The sequence below is a fragment of the Fringilla coelebs genome (genome assembly GCF_963513975.1).
Source record: "Fringilla coelebs genome assembly, chromosome: 6".
Lineage (NCBI taxonomy): Eukaryota > Metazoa > Chordata > Aves > Passeriformes > Fringillidae > Fringilla > Fringilla coelebs.
In genome coordinates this window covers 8894250-8918402 of record NC_140034.1, presented here as the reverse complement: position 1 = coordinate 8918402, position 24153 = coordinate 8894250, and the positions used below count along the sequence as shown (strand labels likewise).

The 24153-nt window shown below is 41.7% G+C and overlaps 1 protein-coding gene across 4 annotated transcripts in view; it reads right to left on the bottom strand.

Annotated features, from left to right (window-relative positions):
- Positions 1–11023: 11023 nt before the first annotated feature.
- AKT1 (AKT serine/threonine kinase 1) overlaps positions 11024–24153 on the bottom strand; it is a 78876-nt gene continuing 65746 nt past the window's right edge. For all 4 annotated transcript variants that reach the window (XM_084208547.1, XM_084208546.1, XM_084208545.1 and 1 more), the window contains 3 exons: positions 17911–17998; positions 12878–12980; positions 11024–12354 (listed from right to left, as the gene is read on the bottom strand). In XM_084208547.1, the coding sequence (XP_084064673.1) occupies positions 12275–12354; positions 12878–12980; positions 17911–17998 (271 nt within the window). In that variant the 3' untranslated portion in view covers positions 11024–12274. The remainder of the gene's footprint in view (positions 12355–12877; positions 12981–17910; positions 17999–24153) is intronic.

Here is a 24153-nt window from a genome sequence, read left to right as displayed (position 1 = left end):
TAAAGAAAAAAAACTTGGTAGGGTAGAAAAATTGTGGGTAGAAAATTGGAATAAAATTCTTCCAAATTACTTTTTATTTTACGTTATTAAAATTGCAATAGGGTGAGAATGATCACACAATGTTGTATATTTTAATGGCTAATACGCATGCACACACATATATAACTTTTTTGTATAGATATTTTATATTGATAGATATTAAAATTCCAAAGCTTTTACAGTTGATTGCATTTTGAACTGCTACAATTGTAATACAAGCTTTAATATTTGCTGGTGGTGTGTATTCTGGGCTTTTGTTATTTTGTTTTCTTCCTCTGGGAAAAAACTCAGCTGGAATCAAATTATTATGTCTTACACTTTTATTAAAAGTTTTTATTCTCATGGCTGTGATTTGCATTAAAATCCTGTGATAGATGTTAAGTTACTTATCTCTTGCAGAGCTTATTATTGCTTGAACATTTTGTGGTTATAGGATTTACTTTAAATTTTAGGATTTATTTAATTGTATTTTCTTACATTGTTTTGCTCAAGTGTCATAGTTTAAATCATGATCCCCTTCTCATTTATTTGTTCTGTAAGATACAGATGTTTTTCTGGTTCTTCTTTCCCTGACAAAAACCCAGTTGAAGGTTTTGAGGGCAGGTGTCCCCCTGGTAACCTGCACCACTACTGTCCTGATCTGCTCTGTACGAATTCTCTCAGACTTGCACTGAATTCCTCCAGCTGCCAGCAGCTCCTTGTGCAGAAGTGCTCTTTAATCTGATTAGAGGTTTAGGATAAAACAATCCCTCCTCCGACCTTCGCAGCAGAAGTTTCATCCTCAAGCCACAGGGTGGCAGCACGACGTTGGGTTTATGGCTATTGTTACCCAAATTCTTGGGTGTTTTCTGAAGTCCTCACTGCTCAATTGATACTTTAATAATTGGACTGCTAATTTGGAGAGGAAGTGTGTTTTAAAATATTCCCCTCGTTAATCTGTAGGTCAAATGTTCACAAAACAGATTTTTTTTTTAATCCCAGATATTTTGTACTATTCATAAAATATGGCCTGAAATTCCAAACCAACCATTTTGCTGCCTGCAAAGACAAGAGCAAAATGTAAATCAGATGCAAAAGCATAAATTGATCCCATTTTTTTCTTTGAATTCTAATGTATCAGTATGACAAATAAAGGTGATTATATGCCAACATGTAAGTTATGTCACACTTTAAAAAAAAAAGCCCAACAACAACAACAGCAAAAAAAAACAACCCACCAAAAAAAAATCCAAACCAAATGTTCCCATTATACATTTCTTTGCATTGAATTACCATCCCACTCAAGTTAGTTCTCATAACGATCTCAAAGGGTACAGTGATGTCCATGCCAAGAGTAGGACTGTGAATCTGGACCAGGAAGTGTAACAGTGGGGTGCTGACTGGCAGTGGCACCTCAGGTGTGGTCCTGGTGGGGGAAAAAAGGTGAGAGTTGAGCCAGTCTTTGAGGAGAACAATTTGGGGAATGATGGGCTGGTCAGTGTGACCTCAGCCCACAGGAATGTTATAGAGTGAATCCTCACAAAGCTGTGTCCAGCTCCACATCCAGGCACAGGAAGGGTGGGAACATAATTGGGAACAGTCACACCGATTTGTCAGGGAGCTATGACATGTGACCAACCTCACTGGTGTTTCTGATGAGATGAGCAGCACTGGATGAGAGAGAAATGGAGGTGTCCTTGCCCCAGGAAAGGCAAACCTTGTTGGGTTGAGGGGCAGGGGCAGCACAGACCCCCCTGTGCCAGAGATCCAGAGCTGCTGCTGCTGCTGCTCCTGCTGCAGCACACAAGGCTTTGGTGGCCCTGGAGACCCTGCAGTGCAGAGAAACCACGGAGGGGAACAAGAAGCCTGATGACTTCCAGGTCACACGAGGTACATCTGTGCTCTTCAGAGTCTGCCAAAGCAGAAGGATTTCATGAGTTTCTGAGGAGTGCAAGGTTGTGTGTTGAGGTGTGGACACACTTAGGAGTTTATATGACTGTTGAAACTCTTCAGCAGTCTGAGATCTGCTGCCTTCTTCTCTTCTCCTGATCATTGATTGCTGCTGCCAAAAATGAGGAACTGGTAAAAGGCTATGAGTATGTCCACTCTTACATCCTGTTTACTCTGCTAGAACTACTGATATGATCAAACTTACTCATATCCTTAGGTGTTTTGGTGGGATGCGCTGTAGAGTTCAGCACTTTGCTGAATATTGATTTCTGAACCTAAAGAAATGATTCAATTTTCAACCAAGTAGTTTACATACAGAATTTATTGCACTTTTATGTATTTCATCCCAGTGAGTTTCATTTCATTCATTTGAGCTTGGTTCTCCCACACTTTCTTGCACTGAGTAATACCTCCCCAAATGAGTAATCTGATTGTTCTCATTTTGCTTTCCATGATAGCAAGATTATTTACTGCCCCAAAATAGATTTTGAAGTATTTTTAAATGCAGTAAAAACAAGCTTAGAAACCTGGGATCAGTTAGGATAACCAGTATAAAGAGTTAAAGTACAGTAAAATGTAAGGTTGAAAATATGTAGTCAATGTGCAGGTTTTCATGGTCTCCTCCCAAAAATGTTAAGAAAGCCAGTTTGAATATTTCCTTTGTAAATTGTTTTCTCTTCTGTTGAGTGGTTTCACTCCAGGTTGTTCTGGAAGTCCTCACTTCTCTAAAAATGAGAGAACTTGGTTTCAGTTGGGTGTAGTTGCCTGTACTGCTGCTTACAGAGCTGCTTTGAAGAAATTTGTGTACTGAGATGGGTCACAGGAATGCAGGATCTTTCTTGCTCAGCCAGGGCATGGAGTAAAGAAGTATTATAGAAAACTGCTTTATTCCTGTGACTTTGGATCAGCACTGCTGAACACAAACTTCTGTAAGTCCTGAAAATACCTTTTGTTCCTCACCTAGCTGATGCTGGAGTGTGCTGTCTTGGTGAGACCAAAAACTAGAAGTTATTGAACGTGGAGTTAGAGGGACTTCCTTTCTTCCCTGGTACAAGACTTCACTCTGTTTACTCTGTGCACTGTCATGTTTGGGATCATTCTAGATCAGTTTTTCTTACATCTTGCACTGGCTTTGTCCCTTCTGTGCTGTTGCTGCTGATAAGGACACAGTCATAGCCTGTGCACTTCTGTTCCCCTTAGCACTAACAAGGTTCCCATTTGTGAACTGCAGTGCTGTCCTTGTTCTGCTGGAGAAATCATCAGTGCCCGTGATGCTGTCCCTTCATTGCTGCTGCTGCTTGTAATCTACTGCAAAACAGCACAACTTGGGGTTCTTTCATCTTTTCCTTAGTGCCAGACATTGTGGCAAGGGCAGCTTCATGAGCAGGAGTCGTGGATCTGAGCTGTCCCTGAAATGGCTGTGATATTAATTCCATACATGTTTGCTCTGCCCAAGTTAAATGAAAACTTCCACCAAAACGAGTGCTGCCAGAAATGAGAGCACCCTTTAAAGTTTAGTGGCATACATCACTTGGACATGAAAACTAGTTCCAACCTTAACACTTGTTCTCTGTATTTTCTCAAGAATTTCAGTTCTTGTGAGGCCTTTAACTTAGAATATTTTCTTAGTTTGCTTAACTCCTGCTACCATCTGTTGTTCAGTAACAACTCGGAGCCAAGGCGGCTGATGGAGATCTGAGTTCTCCTAGATCAGCACTTGGCACCACAAGCTTTTTCACAACCCAACAAGCAGTTCCAACAGCTGCATGCATGAATCACTTAAGTTATAGTACCCTGCAGTACCCCGTAAGAATGGGTTTTGACAATCTGGTCAGATGCCACACAAGCAAAAGTGTGATGAACTGAGTTCCTTGGAAGGTGTAAAATAAATTTAAGATGATTATTTTGATACATATTTTAATGCAACATGCTCCACAGTTTCATAACTGTTCAGAAAGTTCTGGGATTACCTAGATTGCATATAAGAGTTTATAATTACTGAAAAAATTCAGTGGGCTGGGGTGTGTGTGTGTGTTTATTTGTTGTAGCAAACTATTCTGACACATTCCCTGTGGCATTTCATATTACTGAGAGACAGTTTGCCCCAGCAGTAGAACAGCTCTTCACGTGCTTTCGAGTCAGTCTATATTTAAACCTGTCTCCAGCAGTATTTTATTTCAGTTGTTTTACTCTGGTTTGCCTAGCTGTGGATGCATTCTTGATTCCGATCTGTGTTTATTGAAAATTTGCTGTCACAGAACCATAGAATCATTTAGGTTGTAAAAAACATCAAATCCATCCAATTCACCCAGCACTGCTGAGCCCTGCACTAAACCCTGTCCCCAGATGCCACATCCACACAGCTTTTAAATACCCCCAGGATGATGGGTGACTCCACCACTCCCTGGGCAACCTGTCCTAGTGTTCACGTCCTGCTCTTCCACAAGCACTGCAGAACATCCTTTCATTCAGAGCCTGGCCCTGCAAGGGCACCCCTGAAAGCTTTGCAGGAGGATTGTGTGGATTCCAGGCTGGTTTCACAGCAGGCAGCCCCAACACCAAGGGAGCAGTGTCAGTGAGCCTGGTGTCACTGGGCAAACTGGGCTGCACAGCTGAGGATCTGCCCCCGTGTGTAATTTGTGTTCTGCTCTAGTGGTGTCATTATTTGTTTAATGATAACCATTGCTTTGGCTGAGTGTTTCACACGAGGCCATTTACAAAGGATTTATGGAGTCCATATGTTTGGATTTCACTTAGCTGCCCAAATAAGGGGGGAGGGAGCAGAATGGAGGTTGATTTTATTTTGAACCTGCATCTGCAGACTAGCTGGAGCCAAGCAGGGTAACTGTAGGATGGGACAATATCATCCAGGAATAGGGTGTTAAAACTTCTTGGGCAACTTCCACAGAGCTGCCTGGCAGGAATTCCCCCTCAGTTCCTCTTAGAAAATGAGATCAGTGGGTACCCAGGGGATAATGTGGGCTGGCTGCCAGAGAGGGGAAGCTTTCCCTGGTTCTGCAGTAGGATGAGAAAATACATGATTAAGTCTCGAGTTCCAAGAGATTTATCAATATTGTTGAGTTGGACTGCAAACTTTTCACACCTAGAAAAGTGGGTAAATTGGTCTCAGGATATACAGGCTGCAGACTGAAGCAGTGAACTTGAGGATGCTGAAGTAGCTTGGGTTTAGTTTCCCACATTTTAATGAGTTCTTAAGTGTTTGTAAGAGTTTTAAAGAGAAGATGTAAATATTTTCCATCAGCAATTTTCAGTTAGTGTCTTATCAGGTACTTAACTCTACATTTTTAGAGAACTCTAGATAGGTTAAACTTGATAGTTCATACCACAAAGCAAAGCAAAGTGAGATAAAGGGCAGACAAATTTTCTGTTTTGTTTTCCCCAGGTTTTTTTAATATTTATCACGTGGAAATTCACACAAATTTGGGTATGTCCTGTAACAGAAATGGATGCCAGTAAGGGGTCACCAAATTCCCTTCTAACTCTACTAAGGAGCAACAGTGCACACACAAAAGGCACTGGGCACTTATCTCCTCCTCTTATCTGTAGCAGAATTTATATTAAAAATATCAATAGGAATAGGAAATCACTTTAAAACTCAGTGGGAGACTTGCTCTTTTCTTTGTTTAGGCCAGTACTTCATGCCAAAATACACCAGTCAAGAGTCTACATGAACCTTGAGGACATGGGTCTGTACAGACAGTGTAAGTGTTGCTATGGATTGGAGTCAGATGAAGTCTCCACAGTGACCCAAGGAGCATCCAGCATGAGGAAAATAATTATTTAAAGAGATATTCTGTCTGTTGATAACACACCCTCTAGAAGGGACTGCAGAAGATGAGAGACAGGGCAAGGCACAAAAAAAGAATGAAAGCAAGGGAGAAGAGGAAGAAGGAATCCATTGTTCCTTATCTGCTGGGAATAGATGGGAGAATGATGTCATAAGGCAAAAGGCAAATAAAGAGAACTGGAATTCTGAAAAAAAAAACACCTGAAAAAAGGGAGAAGGAACTCAATAGTGCAGGCTGGTCTCTACAGGTACCACCCAGCAATCTGCATCCAACCTCCATGCAGCAGGAACTGAAAGCCCACCTCCATGTGCCAGCTTTTTCCTGCTCCCAGGAGAGGAGATCTGCTCAGCAGAAGACAGATGGCATTGCCATTGCCTGTGCTCCTGTGGGGGCTTTTTCCAGATGGGGATTTGGAAGCTTCTTTGTGCTGCTCCAGCCTTCCTGTGCAGCAGCCCTCGGGTGCTTGGGGCTCCACCAGCCTGCGTGCGCGGATCCAGCGCTGCTCAGAGAAAAGTGCAGCTGAACCCGTTAGGAAAAGAAATGGATTTATATCGAGGGTTTTCACCCTTTTTGAGGTGTCCTTGTTGACTGCTCCTTTCTTGTGAAGAGAGATTGCAAATAAAGGCCAAGTCAGTGATCTGAAAAGAAAGTTGACACAACTGTTCTGCACAGGGGAACCCCAGACAGCTCTGCCATTCACACACTGACCTCCAGCCAAACTCGGTGCTTTCCTGCATTGCTGGGATGCCTCATCTACCTCAAGCAAGGCACAGCTATGAGAGATTTCTCAAAGTTACCTGAAAAATCACTGGGCAGTCCAGGAAGCATCGCCCTTGTTACAACTCCCTTTGCTGCTTATGGGAATTTAAAAAAAAGATCATTTTAAATACCAAGCAGCCACCTTTGATCCCCACTTCCTTCATATTGAGCAAGTCACCACAGAAAGTAAAACCTGATTCTAAGTTTTACAATCAACTAAAGGGAGATACTAAGTTTAATCCCTTTATCTTAGTTACACATTAAATTTATGACCTCACATGCGTAAATAAGAATATTTTGTTCCGCTTTCTTCCACTTCCTTTCCTCTGCAACTTTCCAATCTGCAGCTGCTCCAAGAGACTTTGTTCTCTCTGCTTTTTACTCAGTTTCATTCTACACCCATTACTGAATGGGCACCAGGTATTCCTGTCTTCCTGTTTAGTTTCATATCTCCCAATATCATCAGAATAAGGAACAATCACAACAGATAAAGATATCATATGGAAAACTTACCGAGTGCTGCAACCATCCTAATAATATCACTCCATTTTTTGTTCTGGAAGTTCATTGAAGGGCTAATGTTCTGATCTTTCTGCACATCTATAAAGTCTTTAAAAGTCACTGGAGCAATTTATCAAGTATGTGAGAAAAAAAAAAAAATCACTCAAATGCTGTATGAACTCCAGCCCCGTGTTTGGGAGAAAGTGCTGAAATTGTTCTCTGAAGTCAGATCTGTGTCCCAATATATTAAAATAAAAAGCCCATTTCAGAGTAAGGAACCTCTGAAGTGAAGCAAGTCCTAATGCAGAGCAGGGGCACAGAATCACAGAATCAGCCAAGCTGGAAGGGACCCACAAGGACCATCAAGTCCAGCATGTTTAAGAATGGATTTAATGTTCATTTTAACACAATTTCGATGAACTCTCAGGCACTCTGCTGATGATCACATTCACTATTTTTTGTTCTGATATAGATTTTTTCAGTACTACACAACTTCCTGGGTAACAGCATCAGTACTGAAAGGACACAGCAGCACAAAGGAATAAATACAGGGAGTTTACCAATAACTAAAGATCACAGTGTTTGGGGAAGAGTTTGTATGTCCTCTGTGAAGACTTCTCACTCCAACATAAAAATAATTATATCTTCTGCAGGGTGAATGTATTAATATGTAGAGAATTTGAGAGACCTTCAGAATCCAGAAAATGCAGCAAATGCTGTGTTGCCATTTATCATCTTGAAACAAACTCAAATCCCCAAAGAAATGCAACACAAGCAGTTACAGTAACCTGACAAAAGACACGAAGAAAGTGTGGAAAACAGGGTTACATTAACACAAAGCCCATCTTTGGGGGGGAGGCAAAAAAAACCCAGTTACAGGCAAAAAAACCCCATGTGAAGCAGCACTTCAGCAAACGGGAAACAGAACTGAGCTATGTGCAGGCTGAAAAACCACAGAGGGAAGTAGAGTTTTTACACATGAATACCTTGATTTGGTCCTTAAGAACCCACCACGCTCACAAACCCAGAGTGGCGACCATCAGTTACAGAAATTTTAAAAAGTGTCAAGCAGGAACTGCTGTAAAAAAATTGCATTTGTTGAAAATAATTTTGGGCAGAGAGCAAGAAGCCATCACCTGATTAGAATGCAGCATGTGCTGCAGCAGACAGCGGGCACACGGCTGCACTCTCAGCTGCAGGGGGACAATAACCCCGCTCGCTACAGGCACTGTGTGTTCCTTGTGAGTTACTCCTCGTGGCAATTAACCTGTTATTACAAAAATTGAGCTCAAAGTGGAAGACAAACACTCATTTGCAACGCTGAAGAAACAAGATCGCCTGTTTCTTCAATTTTGTTTTTACCTCTGAAGCTCTTCTAGATACAGTGAACTAAACTGGACCTGTTAAATCATTTCCCAAACTTCTCAGGCAGATCTGTACAACTTGCACAGGCACCTCCTGTGTGTGGGCTCCCCCTCTGCACCTCTGTCTCCTTGGAGTTTGCACTCCCACTGTGGGTTGTGACCTCTGATCTGAGACCACCATCCTACAGCCAGCTACTGGAGATAAAAATCTGTTTTGGCATGAGCTCTCTAAGAAGCAAAGGGTATTTTCTCTGACAAAGATTGAAAAGGCCCCACAAACACTCAGGAGTATGAAAACACAGTGCTGGTGTACTGAGCACTTCAACATACGGGCACAATCCAAAGCAGCAAAAATTCCCCTAGTTAAAGCAAGGACCGTCCAATTCAAACAGTGCAGGCAAGGTTTTGCCCCCAAACCTCCACAAACTATCGTAATTTGTTTCTCAGGTGGAAAACTGTGAATGAATTCAAAACCAGCCAGGACTCGAGGCCAGTATGAGAGCTGGAGAGCAGGAGGAGGTCACCTGCTGGAGGAGTGAAGGTGCAGAAAGAAAAATGAAGAAAAAGCTGCTTATTGTACTGGGGGAGGGGTGGGGAGGGGAGAGGTCACCGTTTGTGCAAAGTTTGGAATGCTATGAACCAGAGTTATCTTCATCCACTTTAAAGGGAGAACAGCCTGTCATATCCTAATGGGATTGTACTGGATGCTTTAGTTACACCAGGAGTATAAAATGGAATTTGCAGAATTACCTGGCTCTAGCCCATGTCTCAACCTCAAGCAGAACTCAGAGGAGTGTATCTGTTTCAACCACTGCCCAGCTGACCTCAATTCCAGACTGCAGTCACAGGCACACAGAGAACTTACTCATGTGCTCTTGCCAAGGGGCTTTTTTCCTGTTTTTCTTCAAGTTCAAATTTACAACATTCCTGGGCTGTAACACAGATCAGCTACTGGTGTTCAGAACCTGGGATGCACCAGCTTTGCTGCAATGTGCAACACCAGAGCAAGATGACATTTTTCAGTGCCCGAAGGAAGAATGGGGAGCTTCTGGCTGTAGAGATTGTTAGAAAAGTTTTGAGGTTTCAAATCAAAGTGGTAAAGAAACATGCAAGATTTAAGCAGTCTCTGCATATATGGTACAAAAAGAATCTGAGGTGAATGACACTCAGGTCACAGGTTTTTGCAGCAGGATTTTTTGTGTTAAAAATGTAAAGAACACATTTTATGTTTGCAGATATACATCTGTAACAGCCATAACCATTCAGTTATGGACAACAAGTAAGGTATTTAGAACAATCACTGGCAAAATGAGGGAATGTGGTCAGCATTCAGGTGTGGCCCTCACAGCTCCCAGATGCTAACATACTAAGATTCAGAGATTTCTGGCAGCTTTTTTTTTTTTTTTTAAGTTCCATTTCATATAAGGGAATTAAAAAAATCCATTAGCAACAACTGGCAGAAAAATAGTGAGACATAATCAGCCTCAACAAAACAACCTGATCCATGCCTGCTCCTGCATTTGACAGAGCAGATTTTCCTGGGGCAGATAATGGTAACCTTTGCTCAGTAGTGTTGCCTTTATTTGGAAGCACAAAGTTGTGTTGGTTCAGAACTTGTCAAGACTTGTAGACTTGCAGAAGAGTTTCCTTGGACTTGGTCCCTGGGCTGGCTGGAGATGTAGATGAAGGCTTGGAAGCAAAGGAAGGAGAGCAGTTAGATCAGACTTGCTGAACGGGACAGGCTGTCCAGCACCAGTCTCTAGAGACACAGATCTCGTCTTCCCCTTCCCTCCTTACATAAACACACAGTCAATTGCACTGGGAATTACAGCTTATTCTTTGAACCAAAAAACGTGCTGGATGTTTAATGGTTTACCACAGTTGCAATTCCTGTTGCTTATTCTGAAGCACACTGCAGTTGTTCTTGGATGTTCATATCTTGTTCTTTGTATTCTTGTTTGAAAAAGGACATTCCAGCCTTCTGTAACCACCTCCCAGCTGTGATTAACATTAGTGCCTGGAGAGTGTTAGAGATTGTGCAGCACAGACTGGCCCGGGTGGTGGAACAGAAATACCTCTGCAGATCAGGGCCTTTTGCTGGCACCAGGAGGGCAGCAAAACAAGGCCAGTCCTCATTCACCTCAAGACAATTTATTCCTGGCACAGGTTGCTTTTCTCTGAACAAGCGTTTTCCAAAATTATCTTTGCATACTGATCAGCACAGAGATGAAACAACTGAGGAGGAACAGAACAACCTGAATCCCTCAGTGATATGCACATCACACTTGAGAAACTAGAGCAGTTGTTGCATCTCTACAAATTCAGAAGGCTCCTATCACAAGAAATAAGGACCTAACTCTTAAAGCAATTTTATTTAAGTATTTGGAGGGAAACTTTCATATCATGAGTAGAACTAGAGCTGAATGTTGTTAAAAAAAGCCAAGATGATGGGCTCCCTGTGCAAGCACAGCAGTGTCTGATGGAGAGGGCGAGAGAGGGTTTTCATAATATAATTCCTTTCAAATAAAAATATTAAATGCTACTAAACTGGAATACATGTCATCATTTTTTATACAGTGAAGGAAAAAAACCAAAAAAAAGCACAATTTAAAGAACGCAACCTACAATGGAATAACTTTATTTGCAGCAGAGACAGAATAAGACTGCTTTTATGAAAATTACAAAGAAACATGATACAACAAAAATAGGGTGTGGGGAATTTCCCACTAAGATTAAAAATGAAAAACAAAAAAAGAGTTCACTTTTTGAACACCATTATTATTCAAACACATATGAAGTTTCAACCTAGTTTTTTTTATACATGGGAAACACTGTTAAACTGAATCTTCAAGAGTGAGAAGGCACCATGAACTGTTGGTTGATACCTTTAATGCACACTCAAGAAAGAAGAAATGATCTGGCATGATGCAAAAATTCATTAAGTGTTTATATATATTCATATATCTTTTCGTAAAAAAAAAAAGCGGCAACAAGTCATTACTTCAGTGCCAAATGTACTCGTGTCTGGCTGACTCGCTCATGAGGATGATTTCTCACTTAGACCTGTGTGGTATTTCTGTACAGTGGTGGAAGTGGGTGATTTTGTGTTGTTGCCTTTCATATTAGATTGGTAAATCAAGCGTTTTCTAGGTTCTGAGAAGCCAATCCTATGAAGTATTCCTAGATTCTATGCAAACGGAATAATTAAATGCACTGTCTAGAATGAAATACTCATCTGTACGGCGTGGCAATCCCACCGGATTCAGTTTGATATGTAATGTCTTGTAGCAGATGTTATAACAAAAATAACTTTTGCTTTTTGATTTACCTCACTGAGGCCATTAATGCTGTTCCTATAGTTGGTTTTCTGGAGTTGGATGACACTTCACTGCTGTCCAAAATGAGTTTGAACCTTAACCCTCCAGAGTTTGTTCACTTTGTTGCTTATATTATTGCACTAGCTACTAAAGTCTTATATCTTCCTATATAAATCTAATTGATCAGAGTGCAGATTCTGTATTTAGATAATGAACTGTATGAAATAAATAAAATAAGGGGATTTTCTGGTCAGAGTTGCTGATATGTTGAATACCTTAATTATTTCTAAAGTAAACAGTTTTGGTGTATATTCTTAAAAACCTATGGTGATTCAGCATAAAAGCCTTGACATAATACTTAAAGAATGGATTTGTTCTCCTTCTCAAAAACGCATCAAAGAATTGTTTTAAATACAGAATCTGTGAGGCTTCCTACAAATTCATCTAAGTCGTAATACAAACACAGTTTGTAACTTGATAATATAGAAAGTTCTCTAGTGTCCATTGAAGTAAGGTCCCCAAAATGCAGTCTGTTTTGTTTCTGAATGGCAAAACATTAAGCGGTTCCACTGGCTGAGTAGGAGAACTGAGGAAAATGAGGTCTTCTCTCGTTATCTACACAATCCATGCTGTCATCTGAAAGAGGAATAAGAAACACTAGGTAACATTTGCTACACAGTTTTGTTTTCAGCAAATCAACAATAAGATAATGCATAGTAAAGTTACTTCAGAAATGTCCATTTAAAATTGCTGGGAGCTGCACTGCTTAAATCCATACTCACTGTTCTGAATTTCTGGGAATTGCCATTTGAGAGTACCAACCATGTTCATTTATCACAAAAATACAATATTTTGATGGGACATTAGCCCATGCTCAACTGACTGCTTGCATATACACAGTGCATGTGGATATGGACATGAGCTAAACATAATTATCACTGATTTCCAGTGGGAGTGTACAGATTTGGAAAAGACCACAGTACAAATAATTTCACTCTTATTAAGCAGGTTTTAATTTTACCAACTTCTTGGTTAAATACACATGGAAAACCCTCAAGTTTAAACTGATACTTTTTCATATGAGCTGAAGAGACCCATCATAGCAAATTATTCCTGGTGGTGTGAACAACACAGCAGGAAACATTTGGAAAAACTTTACCTTGGTCAGGAGGAGTGATTGTTATCATCTGTGCTGTAAATTCTTCATCAAAGTATCTTGTATCTGTTTCAGATGTAACTTGTGGCTTGAATGGAGGTACAAGCTAAGGAAAGAAAAAAAGGTGTCCATTTACAGGTTTTTGCAGTGCTGTTTGAAACAAGCAGAATTTTACAGTTATAAGCTACAGTGCCTTCTTCTACATTCCTAAAAATCTAAAATAAACACCAGTTCTCAAAGGAAGCATATACAGTAAAAATACTTACTTAGGTGTGCACTTACTATTTATGGGGCATTTAAGGCATTTCTTTCCCTAGGATTTAACTGCACAAATAAAACTTTGAATCCTAACATTTCTTCAAGTAATAACATGCTGACCAATGCTTAAAAATAAAAACACATACTAGCTCCCCACATCATTATATGGAAATTGTCAACCTCATCTAGTCAGATTTATGCTTAAGGAGGATGAAGATGCTTAAGGAGTAAGAAAGATGCTTAATGATATGAAACTTATCAGCTAGCCCTGTGTATCACCACAAGGGCTGTAACATTCACCAAGAAGTTTCACCTACAATGCTACTGTGCCCATGCACACACTTGAGGTCTGACCAACTCAGCAGAATCTAGGCCAAGGCAGCAGCAACACTAAGCTTTACTATTCCTGGTCCCCCGTTATTGTCATATTTTCTGGAAAAATCCCTTCACCAGGATTTCTTCTCCTGGGAAGCTGAGAAGCCTCAGAGAAAAAGGAAAACAGTATTATCTCATTTGCTTCTCCTGTGTTTTGCTGCTATGGAATGTGGTTTGAGATTGTTTATCCAACATGTGAATTGCTTTGACTTAAAGACCAGTCACAGTCCAGCTGTGTTGGGACTCTGGAGAAAGTAAGGGGTTTTTCATTAGTATTTTGTTAAGCCTTCTGTAAGTATCCTTTCTCTATTCTTTAGTATAGTTTTAGTATAGTATTCATTAATATAATATAATCATAAAATAATAAATTCACCTTCTAAGAACATGGAGTCAGATTCATCATTCCTTCCTGCCACGGGGGACCCTGAAAATACCACAGTCCCCAAAAGCACTTTGATGTCAACTCTGAACTTTGAAAACCTGGAGTGCTTACAAAAACCTGAGCCCAGTCAGCAGTGAACATCCTCCTCTTGCTACACCAGGAGCTGCACTTGTTGGGGTTTATTCCTGAAACTCAGGCAGACAGGCTGGAAATCATCCATGTGTACCTAGGCAAGCTCTGGCAAGAGCAGCTCCAGATGGAGCGGAGCTGCCTGGCTGGGGCTGGAGGAGGAGCGCGCCTGGGAAGCAGGATGGGGAGCTGGCTGCATACAGATGCACACACTTGGAACGTGGACAACTCTGGAGGGCACTGGAGAAGGATTCAGACCTTGCCCACCTTCCCCTGCATGGGGGCAGAACCAGGATGTGAACAGGGCTCTGAGCCCTCCCGAGCACGAGGACAGAGATCCTGCTCGCCCACCACCGGGGTTACGCGTGGCCATCTTTTAATAGCACGCAGCCACACCGGGCAGCAATTCAGGAGCGTGACTGAGGAAGTGTCAAGCCTCCAATCCAAAACTGCAGGGAGAGGTTTAGCAAGGTGGATGGTAAATTGCTCCAGCTGGAATTATGCAGTGACCCCAAGACATGCACTTTGCATTTGTACAAACAACAACACCACCAATAGAAATCACTACCTGGAAAACATCAGCAAATCTTGAATACACAAAACACCTCTTCCCCACCCCTGACTTTGCCTCCTGCTTGGACATGAAGATCATTTGTTTGTCAACTTTTAGGCTCCCTATCACCAGGATGGTCTTTCTGATCTGTTTTGAGAGCACCTAACAGTGTCCTGTATTACAAACAGCAATCCAATCAAATGCATTCATTTTCAATGTAAAGACAGTAAGAAATGCAATGCATACATATGGCAGTGGTCCCACATACAAAGAAGCATTTACTATTTAAAATTGTAGCATAAAAGCTCTGTTTATTATAAGAGAGCACAATCATAGTATATATTCAGCATCTTTTTTTCCCAATTACTCACAATTCTCTGTGCCCAAGAATGGCTTAAAGGAGCTGGGTACATTACCCTTACAAAAAAAAATTAGATCCTTAGAAGCAGTCTTTATGTCCTGAATTTAAAAAGGAAAAGAAAATGGAAATAGGATATCCCAAAGTCAGGAGTTACTCTGAGCCTTGCAGTCCCTGAAGCTACCGAAGAGGGAATGTTTTACATTATAATGTTAATAACACTTCTCAATCAAATCACACCAACATATTACATATAAAAGCCCTGTGGAGCAGGAAGATTCTTCCTCATGTAACTCTATTCTCTCTCTCCCCTTGCAGCAGCTTCTGCCTACTTCCCAAAGCAACCCTGGGTTTGACAGGCTGCGCATGTGTGTGTGTGAAGCTCTATCTGTCCTTTTAAGCTAATGGTGGTTTTGGCACTGACAGTGCCCCCAGTTGCTCTGCTTGCTGTGCACAGCTCGGAGTGATTTAGGACTTGGGCACTGCAGCAGCCACCTGAACTGAGCACACTGGAGCGACTCGGAGCAGCAATCCCAAGCCAGCACACATGTGGAATGGGCTAGCGCTGCCTGTATCATCTTCCTTTTTATTTTAGTATCTGTTAAAAGCAATTTGAGACAGATTATGATGCACCCACAAGACATCTTTTCCCCCTAGCTGTCAAATTCTGAGCGCTAAGCTGGAAACAGAGGGGAAGCCGCAGAAAGCTCCAATGCTGGCTTTAACAAGCAAATTTGTCACTTTACTGGGAAGCTGTCACTGCAATAGTTCTGCAGTTCAACTGGCAGGGAGGTGCCACCTGTAGCCTCCCACGGCTGCAGACAGCATTGGTACCCACAGGCTGATGCTGGTTTAAGAGAGAAAAAGGACCTGAAAAAAATCCCCATGTGATTAAAATCTCTTTGATTACGTTTTGCTTGTCAGTGGGCAAAATACTGCAAACTAAACTGAACCTTTCTCTGCACCAGAGACAGACAGCACTCTTCCAAGTGAGCCTAATAAACTTTTAAATCTGAGGGACAACCCCAGTTATTCAAAGCTCCTTATAATTTAAAGCAAAGCTATGTTTCCAAAAAGCTTAATTACAAAGCAAATGTTCTGGATTACCCAAGCCCATATTCATACACATACCCAGCATTACTGGAGACGGTGGGGAACCAGGCTTAGCACACAAACAGCTCTCAGCAGCTGACAAAATGCAGCTTTAATCCATGGGACTGCACTTCAGGTAAATGCTGCAAGGCCCTCTTTGGACCACCAGAATGCAGGCAGCAACTACTCACAGGCTCTCCATGTGCACAGTGTGCCTACCTCAGGTGCAAACACAAATGGGACACGAGCAGAGCCAGGATTTAGACTCTCGGATAGGCCAAGGTCAGGAATAGTCTCAATTAGCACACAGTTTTCTCTGAAAGATGCAAGTATTTGGAATTTCCCGATAGGTTTCAGAATAATCTGAATCCTTACCACTATGGAACAATTTAGGAAGGCTTTCTGAGTCCTATAGATAAATAAAACATTGCCTCCAGTTTGTATGATACCTCTTCTGCTCAGGGAACTGGGACTACTACCAAACGACAAATAACTTTACTCAAAATATTCGAGCCCCACTGTCAGCTTTTTACCTTAAACCGCATAAAACCAGCAAACCCTCAAGCATTCAGCTTGTCAGCTGGGTGAAAATGGGGACAATTTCCTGTTTAGAATTGGAATTCAGATCTACTTTTTATGTTATACTGAATAAACTCCAAGGAACTCTCTCCTGCCCTCATGACTGCATGCAGCTCTCCCTCAAGGGATGCTCTGAAAGGGCTGAGGTCATAACGTCTTATCCACACTTTCAAGGCACAAAAACTTTTTTATGATTTTTTCAGTTCTTTTAGCCACACAGACCTGTGAGGAAATGAAAGAAAAGAAGGAAACAGAGCACTCTCTGTAGCTGTATACAGGCACTGGACAATGCTCCCACTACAATATGGGAACTCAGTTTCTGCCAAGTTTCTTACCTGCTCCCACCAACTGGAGGGACAACCAAACTGTATTTAGAGATCAGATGAGATCTGATACCACGAGGGACTGCTGGGGGAAGGAGGGAAATCAGGAAGGGCTGGGATTGAGTGAGATCATGTGGCACCAGTAGATGGGAGCCTTGAATCAGCAGACCCACATTTGGCTGCATTTCACGAGTGTTATGAGAATGTGGCTGTTGAGAGGAACGTGAGAGGACAACAGCACACCACCCTTAGAGCACAAAGCAGGGCATCTTGGAGGTGTGAAATAGTTATCTGAGAAGGAAGGGGCAGTGAGGCACAGACAACTGATGAAACACATTCTTACAGGAAGGGCTGGGCCCTTTGACTTCAGTGGCTCTCACTGAAAAGCCAACAAAGCCAGTGGGTCTCAAAGAAAACCCATGAGAAATACCATGAAATGCAGACACTCAGTATCAGTCCTTTGTCACACACAAAAAATAGTATTAGGCTTGGATTGATGTAAGTCCAGTTTTTGGACTTGTCTTGAATGCTGACAACATTAGATTGAAAAGGCAGGAAAAATGAAATGGAAAAGAAGAGCCCAGCCCATCTTCTACTACTCCCTCTAGGAAGTTTGGCTTCAGATGCTCAGGAACCAGCAGCAGCTCTGGATTTACAAGGGATGCCTCAGTCAACAGCAAGAAATGGCAGCAAGAGTTCATAGGAAAAGCCATTTTAAATGCTTGTATACTCTCTAAATTTGGAAGCTATTTTGATTACATCCTATTTATTCAGCCATAAAACCATGTATCTCATTAAAAGATACTCCTATCATTGCAAAATAAAAATCCAGAAGTAATCTGATTACAGTATTTTAAATTGTTGCTAAAAACAACTACAAACCTTATCTGTGGAGGGTTTCTGTGTACCTTTAGGGAGCAACAAAATTTGAAACATTTGATACATCCACAGATACAATTCACCTTGGGAGAACAGTTGTATAAATACCTTTTTCTCATATACATCTTGCCAAACAATGCCAGCAAAGAATTTGTGCTGCATAATCTCCTTGGCATCATCAGGACCGCCACCTAACCTGTAGGATGCAAAATAAGTAATTAAATGTTTGAGTACAGTTATTTTTTCTAATACAATTTTTATTGCAGTGTACTGAAGAAATTTTGAGTTTATATAATGCATTTGGGAGCAGTTCTAGCATTTGCTGTGTGTTTGGTATTTTTGCAAGGCCTATTTTAGGCTTCAACACAGTTCCATTAAAAGATTTAAAAACAGGCTAACAAACAGAATTAGAAAAAATGTCTCTCTTAGACAAAGAAAAAACAATAACCACAGTTCAAAAAACCTGCCCTTCAGGAATGATGCTGTCCTGGGGACCACAGCAGATCCTGTAAAGTAAAAAGTCTGAGCCACAGATCCTTCTCTCGACATTAACATGCAACTACCCCTTACAGTCTTCTAGAGCACAGTGATGCCAGCAGTAAAACTCAATTTGAAGTGAAAGAGAGACAAGGCTTTTTAAGGCAAACTGATTTATGCAACCTGATTTAAATTTCCATTAAAGAAAACAGTTGACAACTGCAGTGATAATATCACAACATATGCAAATCTTTCCTCTTCCTTGGCTTCAGGAAAATACAAAGGGTGTTTTATTGACTTGAGGTATATCAAGATAAAGCACTTTTATTCCAAAATAAAACTGTCCACACAGCTTATAGATGCAATCAGTTTTGCTGCAGTATTGAGCTAACTGATGCTTAAATTTTGCTGTGGAGGTTAAAATGTTCTCTAAAAGACCGAACCACATCTGCAAGCAAAGGAGGCATGGAGAAATAAAGCAGATACTGGGTAACCAGCAGGAGACTCAGGTAACAAGGTTAAAACAATGCTCAGGTGTTACCACGTTCACCCAGGCTGATCTCTAGGGTCTGCCTGTTCTCCCATGCCTGGTGCCACTGGCAAGCTGAGATACTGACCCCATCTCAAGAGCTTGAAGCACTGACTCTCCAAGACCCAGGCTGGAGTTATACTGTTACAGGCATCAGGGACAAGGCCTGTTCTCTGGGCCTGAAGCCAAGACCTGGCCATGCCTCATCCCTTGTGCACAACATCTGGCTGGCCCTGAATGTCCTCTGGGCCACCTGTGGTAACCCCATGCCCCAGTTCATGATTATCTGGGGATAGAGGGGAGGAGTTTGGTTTAAAATATCAGAGAAAATATGAAGGCTGTGCTAAAACCCACTGAAGTGGCCTTTTCACAGCTTGACATTGCATGCTCTGGAATGCAGCATGAAAGCACAATGCTGTTGGGACAGCACTAGATGACAGCTCAGCATGGAAATGTCAAATACTGTGACACTTAGTTCTCAGTGCTCACTGGGAATGGATCCTGATGCATTCAAGCCCTCGGCCATGCCTGAGCACCATCTCAGAGAAGGCAAACTGGCAGAGGCCACAGCTGTACCACAGACACCCAGCAGCACAGGGGCCTGACAGTCCAGGGGCTGTGCTTGCTTCCTTGCCCCCTTCCATTACAGTGCCACAGTGACCTAAGGGGTTTGCTCCTTATCATCCTTTAGGAAATGTGCAGTGGAACAGCTCCCCAGCCTTGCAGTACCTGGGTGACTCTCTACTCCCCAAGTGAGCTCTAAGACCAACCCAAGTCCATCCCAGAGCCCCAGGGCCAAACCAAGCTGGATGAGGGCTCTCCCATCTGCCTGGCAGCACTTTCTACAGCTGCAGAGCAGCCTGGAACAGAGACAAACTCCAGGGCAGCCTGGGAACAGAAACAAACTCTGTGAGTAATCACTTCTCGGCTGGTTCCCTCCAGGTGTAGTGGCTTTGCCAAGTCTCTGCCAGACTCCTTGTTGCTTCCACAGCACAACGATGATGGCTGATGAAGAGGGTGGAGCCAATCCTCTTTATCCACAGATGTCAACAGACTGCACAGGAGCTCGGCAGTGACTCTGAGCTAAGAAGCACCTGAATGTGTTCTGCAGAAGCAGACAGGAAGGCTGGCTGGCTGCAGCCATGTACAAGTGCTTTGCAGAATATGTTATCTAATGCGAGCCTGTGTTCCATGAAGGGCAAACACATATTCAGGGAAATGCCAAGAAAGACTCCAGATGTTTTACTTACCTTTTAAAAATTACACAAATCCAGTCAAAGTGAATGGTGAAACAACAGAAACCTCGTATTTTGGATATGGATTTATCCAAAAATAGTTTTGTTTTCCAGAATTATTACGAAGGGTCCGTCTCAAGGACAACACAATTAAATTGGCAACTAGCACAAAAATCATGGTTAAGCACCAGTGAGAATGTAAAGAGCAGCAGGTTTGTCTTTCATAGAGACATGCAAGAAATAAAGTAAAAAGCAGCAGAAATAAGAGCTCTGAAGAGATTCCTGGATAATGAAGTTAAATTCTGCACATTTAAGTCCTCAGAACCAAAAATAGTATATATAGGACTTGAAAAGCAAAAGCTACAGAAATTTACAGTATATAAAGAAATAGAACAGGAGGTATGGAAGCCAAAAAGCAATTTAAAGAAAAACAAGAGAAAACATCCCTCAAAACCTAACCGCCAAATAATTCTGGTTATTCATTCAACTTCTATCTACACTTAAGACACTCTCTTATTTTAGTTAAATCCAAAAGTGAAAATTATTAATAAAGTGCAACATCAATATTAAAATGAAATGATTTTCACATTTTAAATTTTTATGAAACTGCATATTGCTTTTAAGTCCCTTTAACCATTTAATGGCAAATGTCTGTGCTCCATAAACTGAGGGCAATCAGCCATCATTCCACAGATATATCATATAGAAATAAATTTTAAAAATTGCTTTACTGTATTTTTAACATATATATATATATATATATAAAAATATAAATATAGTCTGTAAATGCACAGGAAGATTGCAATTAGTGGATCGCATGAAAAATAATGTATCTCTACTTGCCCACTTACTTGTAGAAGTAAACAGTGCTCAGTTCCCAGGTCCATTCTCAGCTCTTTAAAAAGAAACCTGCACACTCCTAGTTTTCCAGCCCTGTCTTCACATGATTTCTCTGAGTCAGCCCTGCCCCCAAACCTGATTCTACCATGGCACAAACATCCCTACCAAGCTCAAGAACAACAGCCCAGCAAAGGCTGTTGGTGTTCACCAGCTCCAAGCACACAGACTCCTATTTCTCCTTCTCTGATACAGTCAAGATGGACACCAGTAGCTTATTTTACTATGGCCCTTACCTTCAGAGGCTTCTAAGAGCCACAGGAAGGATTTGGGAGCTCTGTGCACATCAGCTTCCTGTGACTGGCACTATCAGCACAGAGAGGTGTCTTTGGCTTTGAGAACAGCATGACTGGAAGACTCCATATTTGGAAGGAAAAGGCCACATTCTTCTCAAAGCCCTGTACACACAGTCTTTGGGTGCTTTCCTGCTCAGAGATTAAAACTTTTGGAAAGCCTAATGCAGCTAACTCCCAGCTCCTTGCTGAGCTTTACTTCCCCACTTCTCCATTAACCACATGTATGTGACACAAACATGGTAGATCCAAAAAGCACTGAAAAAGCTCCCACTTCACAACATCAGTAATCAAGAGGAGTCAAGTTTGAGGTTGGTGAAGCCTGGGGAGTCTCTAAAATAGTAATTTCAGGAAAGCTGGGAGAAAAAATCCTGTAAACTTGTCTTTTATGTTTTTCTCAGCTTCAATTTAGATCTCTGTGGGAGAACTGTTTGAGTTTGTCTAAATCACTGTGGACAGAAGTGATTGAGACTAAAATTATCATACACAAGAGCTAAATCTCAGCCTGTCTCAAAGCACCTGGTGAAACTTGAAGACATGAGCATTTTGCACTTCAGCTGATACACAGGACCCTGAAGCTGTCTGGAGACAGAAGCCCTTTCCTACTCAAGACACACATGTTTCAGAGCAAACACAAGTCACCTGTCATGTGTGGCTCCAAAACTCTGCATGTCCACAAGGCACCCAAGTGTGCTCTTCAAGAGGACCAGCTCTTCAAGGTTACCTCCTTCTGCTGGCCACCAGCTAGCTGGGACCATCTCCAGGCCCCTCAAGTCCCCACAAGTGTCACCTCTAACTCTTCCAATGCCAGCAGTGGCTGTGAGGGCTGCAGACCTCCCTGTGCCTGAGAGCAAGGGTGCTCAAGAGCCACCTAACCTTCCTGTAGCAGAGCAGCAGAGTGGACACAGACACACAGCTTAACTACAAATCTCCTCCTTTCACTAGGGAAAAAACCAAACTGTTATACAAGTAAGGGCTTGATCAATTCTGACATTCCTGAACATCTGTGACCAAACTTTCGTGTGGATATGGAAAGAAACATCATGGCTAGAGAAGAATAAAGTACCAGATCTCCAGGTGACTGCAGGAACTGACCACCAGGTCTCAGGGAGCAGCTTCAGCTCTCCAAAGCCACAACTGCAACTCTTTGAAGGCATCAGATTTTTGAATAGGTGTTTTTGAAATGCTGCATCATCATCTTCTCATTTTTGCTGAATGGCAAGGTCCAACAGCACCATAGAGGCAGGTGAAGCAGCCTGTGACAAAGCCCATCTGAGAGAGGCTGAACAACCCTGGCCTATGACAAGGAACTTCAGATTAAACCATCCTGAAGTTCTCTCAAGTTAAAAACCTGCCAAGATTCAGAGCTTGCAAGACACTGATTATAAACCCACCCACCCATCTAAACTTAGCCCGTTTACACAGGGTGCTCTGATCCATGCCCACTTTCACAGGTTGCAGTCTCCACAGCCACAGGAAGAACAATAAAAGGTAAAAAAATTGTTGTTGTTTCATGTATGAAAAAGTGCTCTGATTACCTTCTTTCATTTGATCCATGTCACAAAGCAGCAAAGGGGAATTTCAGGTCACATTAACAGGAAATATTTACAGAATAGATTTTTTCCTTCTTAGGAAAATTAGGGCTCACATTACAAGATTAATAAACTTCTATCAATCCCAAAAGAAACTTCAAAATTCCTTTTCTCTTACAAAATGGATTTCATATGACCAAATTTAGAAAACAGCCGTGATTAAAAGCAGAATGCAATTTATTTTTCTTCACATTTTCTCCATTTGCCTGGGAGTTTGAGACTGAACTGGTATTACTGAAGAGAGTGTGCTAACACTGCTTCAGTATATCCAGCTCAGGTGCAACAGGTCATTTTTAAGATTTAAGTGACTGACAGAGATCACAATTACCTAGCTCCCTGATATTTAACCTAAAGTATCCTTGGCACTAAGCTTCATTATATCAACCTTAATTGTTGGGTTGGTTGGTTTTTTTTATTATTTTATGGGAAGTGAGAACATCTCCCAGTTTCCTTTTCTCATGATTTTGGCTGCCTCCTCCATCTCACTCTGAAGTTCATCCAAAGTTATGCTGCTAATTCTGACACTTTCTGCCACAAATATTACAATGACACCAACTTCTGTCCACCACTGGGCACCAGAAGGCATTTCTGCTGAATTACACAGGGGCTCCCCAAAGCACAGACTATCACACATTATATAACTTCTCAGTGAATGTATTTCAGTAGCTCTCTGGCTGTTTTTTGTCCATATGGCTCCATGAGCACACTGTGAGTCACCTACCAAGTATGCCAGGCACCCTCGCCAGCACCCAGACCACCCAGAAAAAAGAACATAACACTACAAGGGCAGGATGCAGGACTTCCACCTCCAGTGCTTCCAGATCAGTTCTCCATGCTGCCTGAAATGTCGCAAAGGGCAGGGTATTTGCTTAAGTTAAAAAGTTATGGGAACAGTGACTGGGGAGAAACCAGTATTTAAGAACAGTCCACGGTCCAAAAAGCTTGGGAAGCGCCAGTGTAATTAGGCATATTTACAATAAGGCATGTGTGCAGGCTTGTCTAGTCAACAGTTATTTCTATCAGCAGCATGAAAATCATCTGTCCACCAGATCAGAGCAGCACTGCTTCCAAGCCTGCAGAAGATACATGTGAAGAAGTGGCTATTTGTATAAAGTGAGCATAATGTGGAGTAATTATTGGCATTGGGAAAATCTCGTAATTAGAAACGAGTGGGTATTCTTTGTTTGTAAACAAATTGCATTTTGGTTCATCAGAGATGCTCCTTTAAGAACAAATTGCAGCAGATGCTGCTTGTGTTCCCAGTGATTGAAAGGCCCCACCTGAATAAGCTATGAAAGGGTCACAATTGCATTTAACCCAGTGCTTTA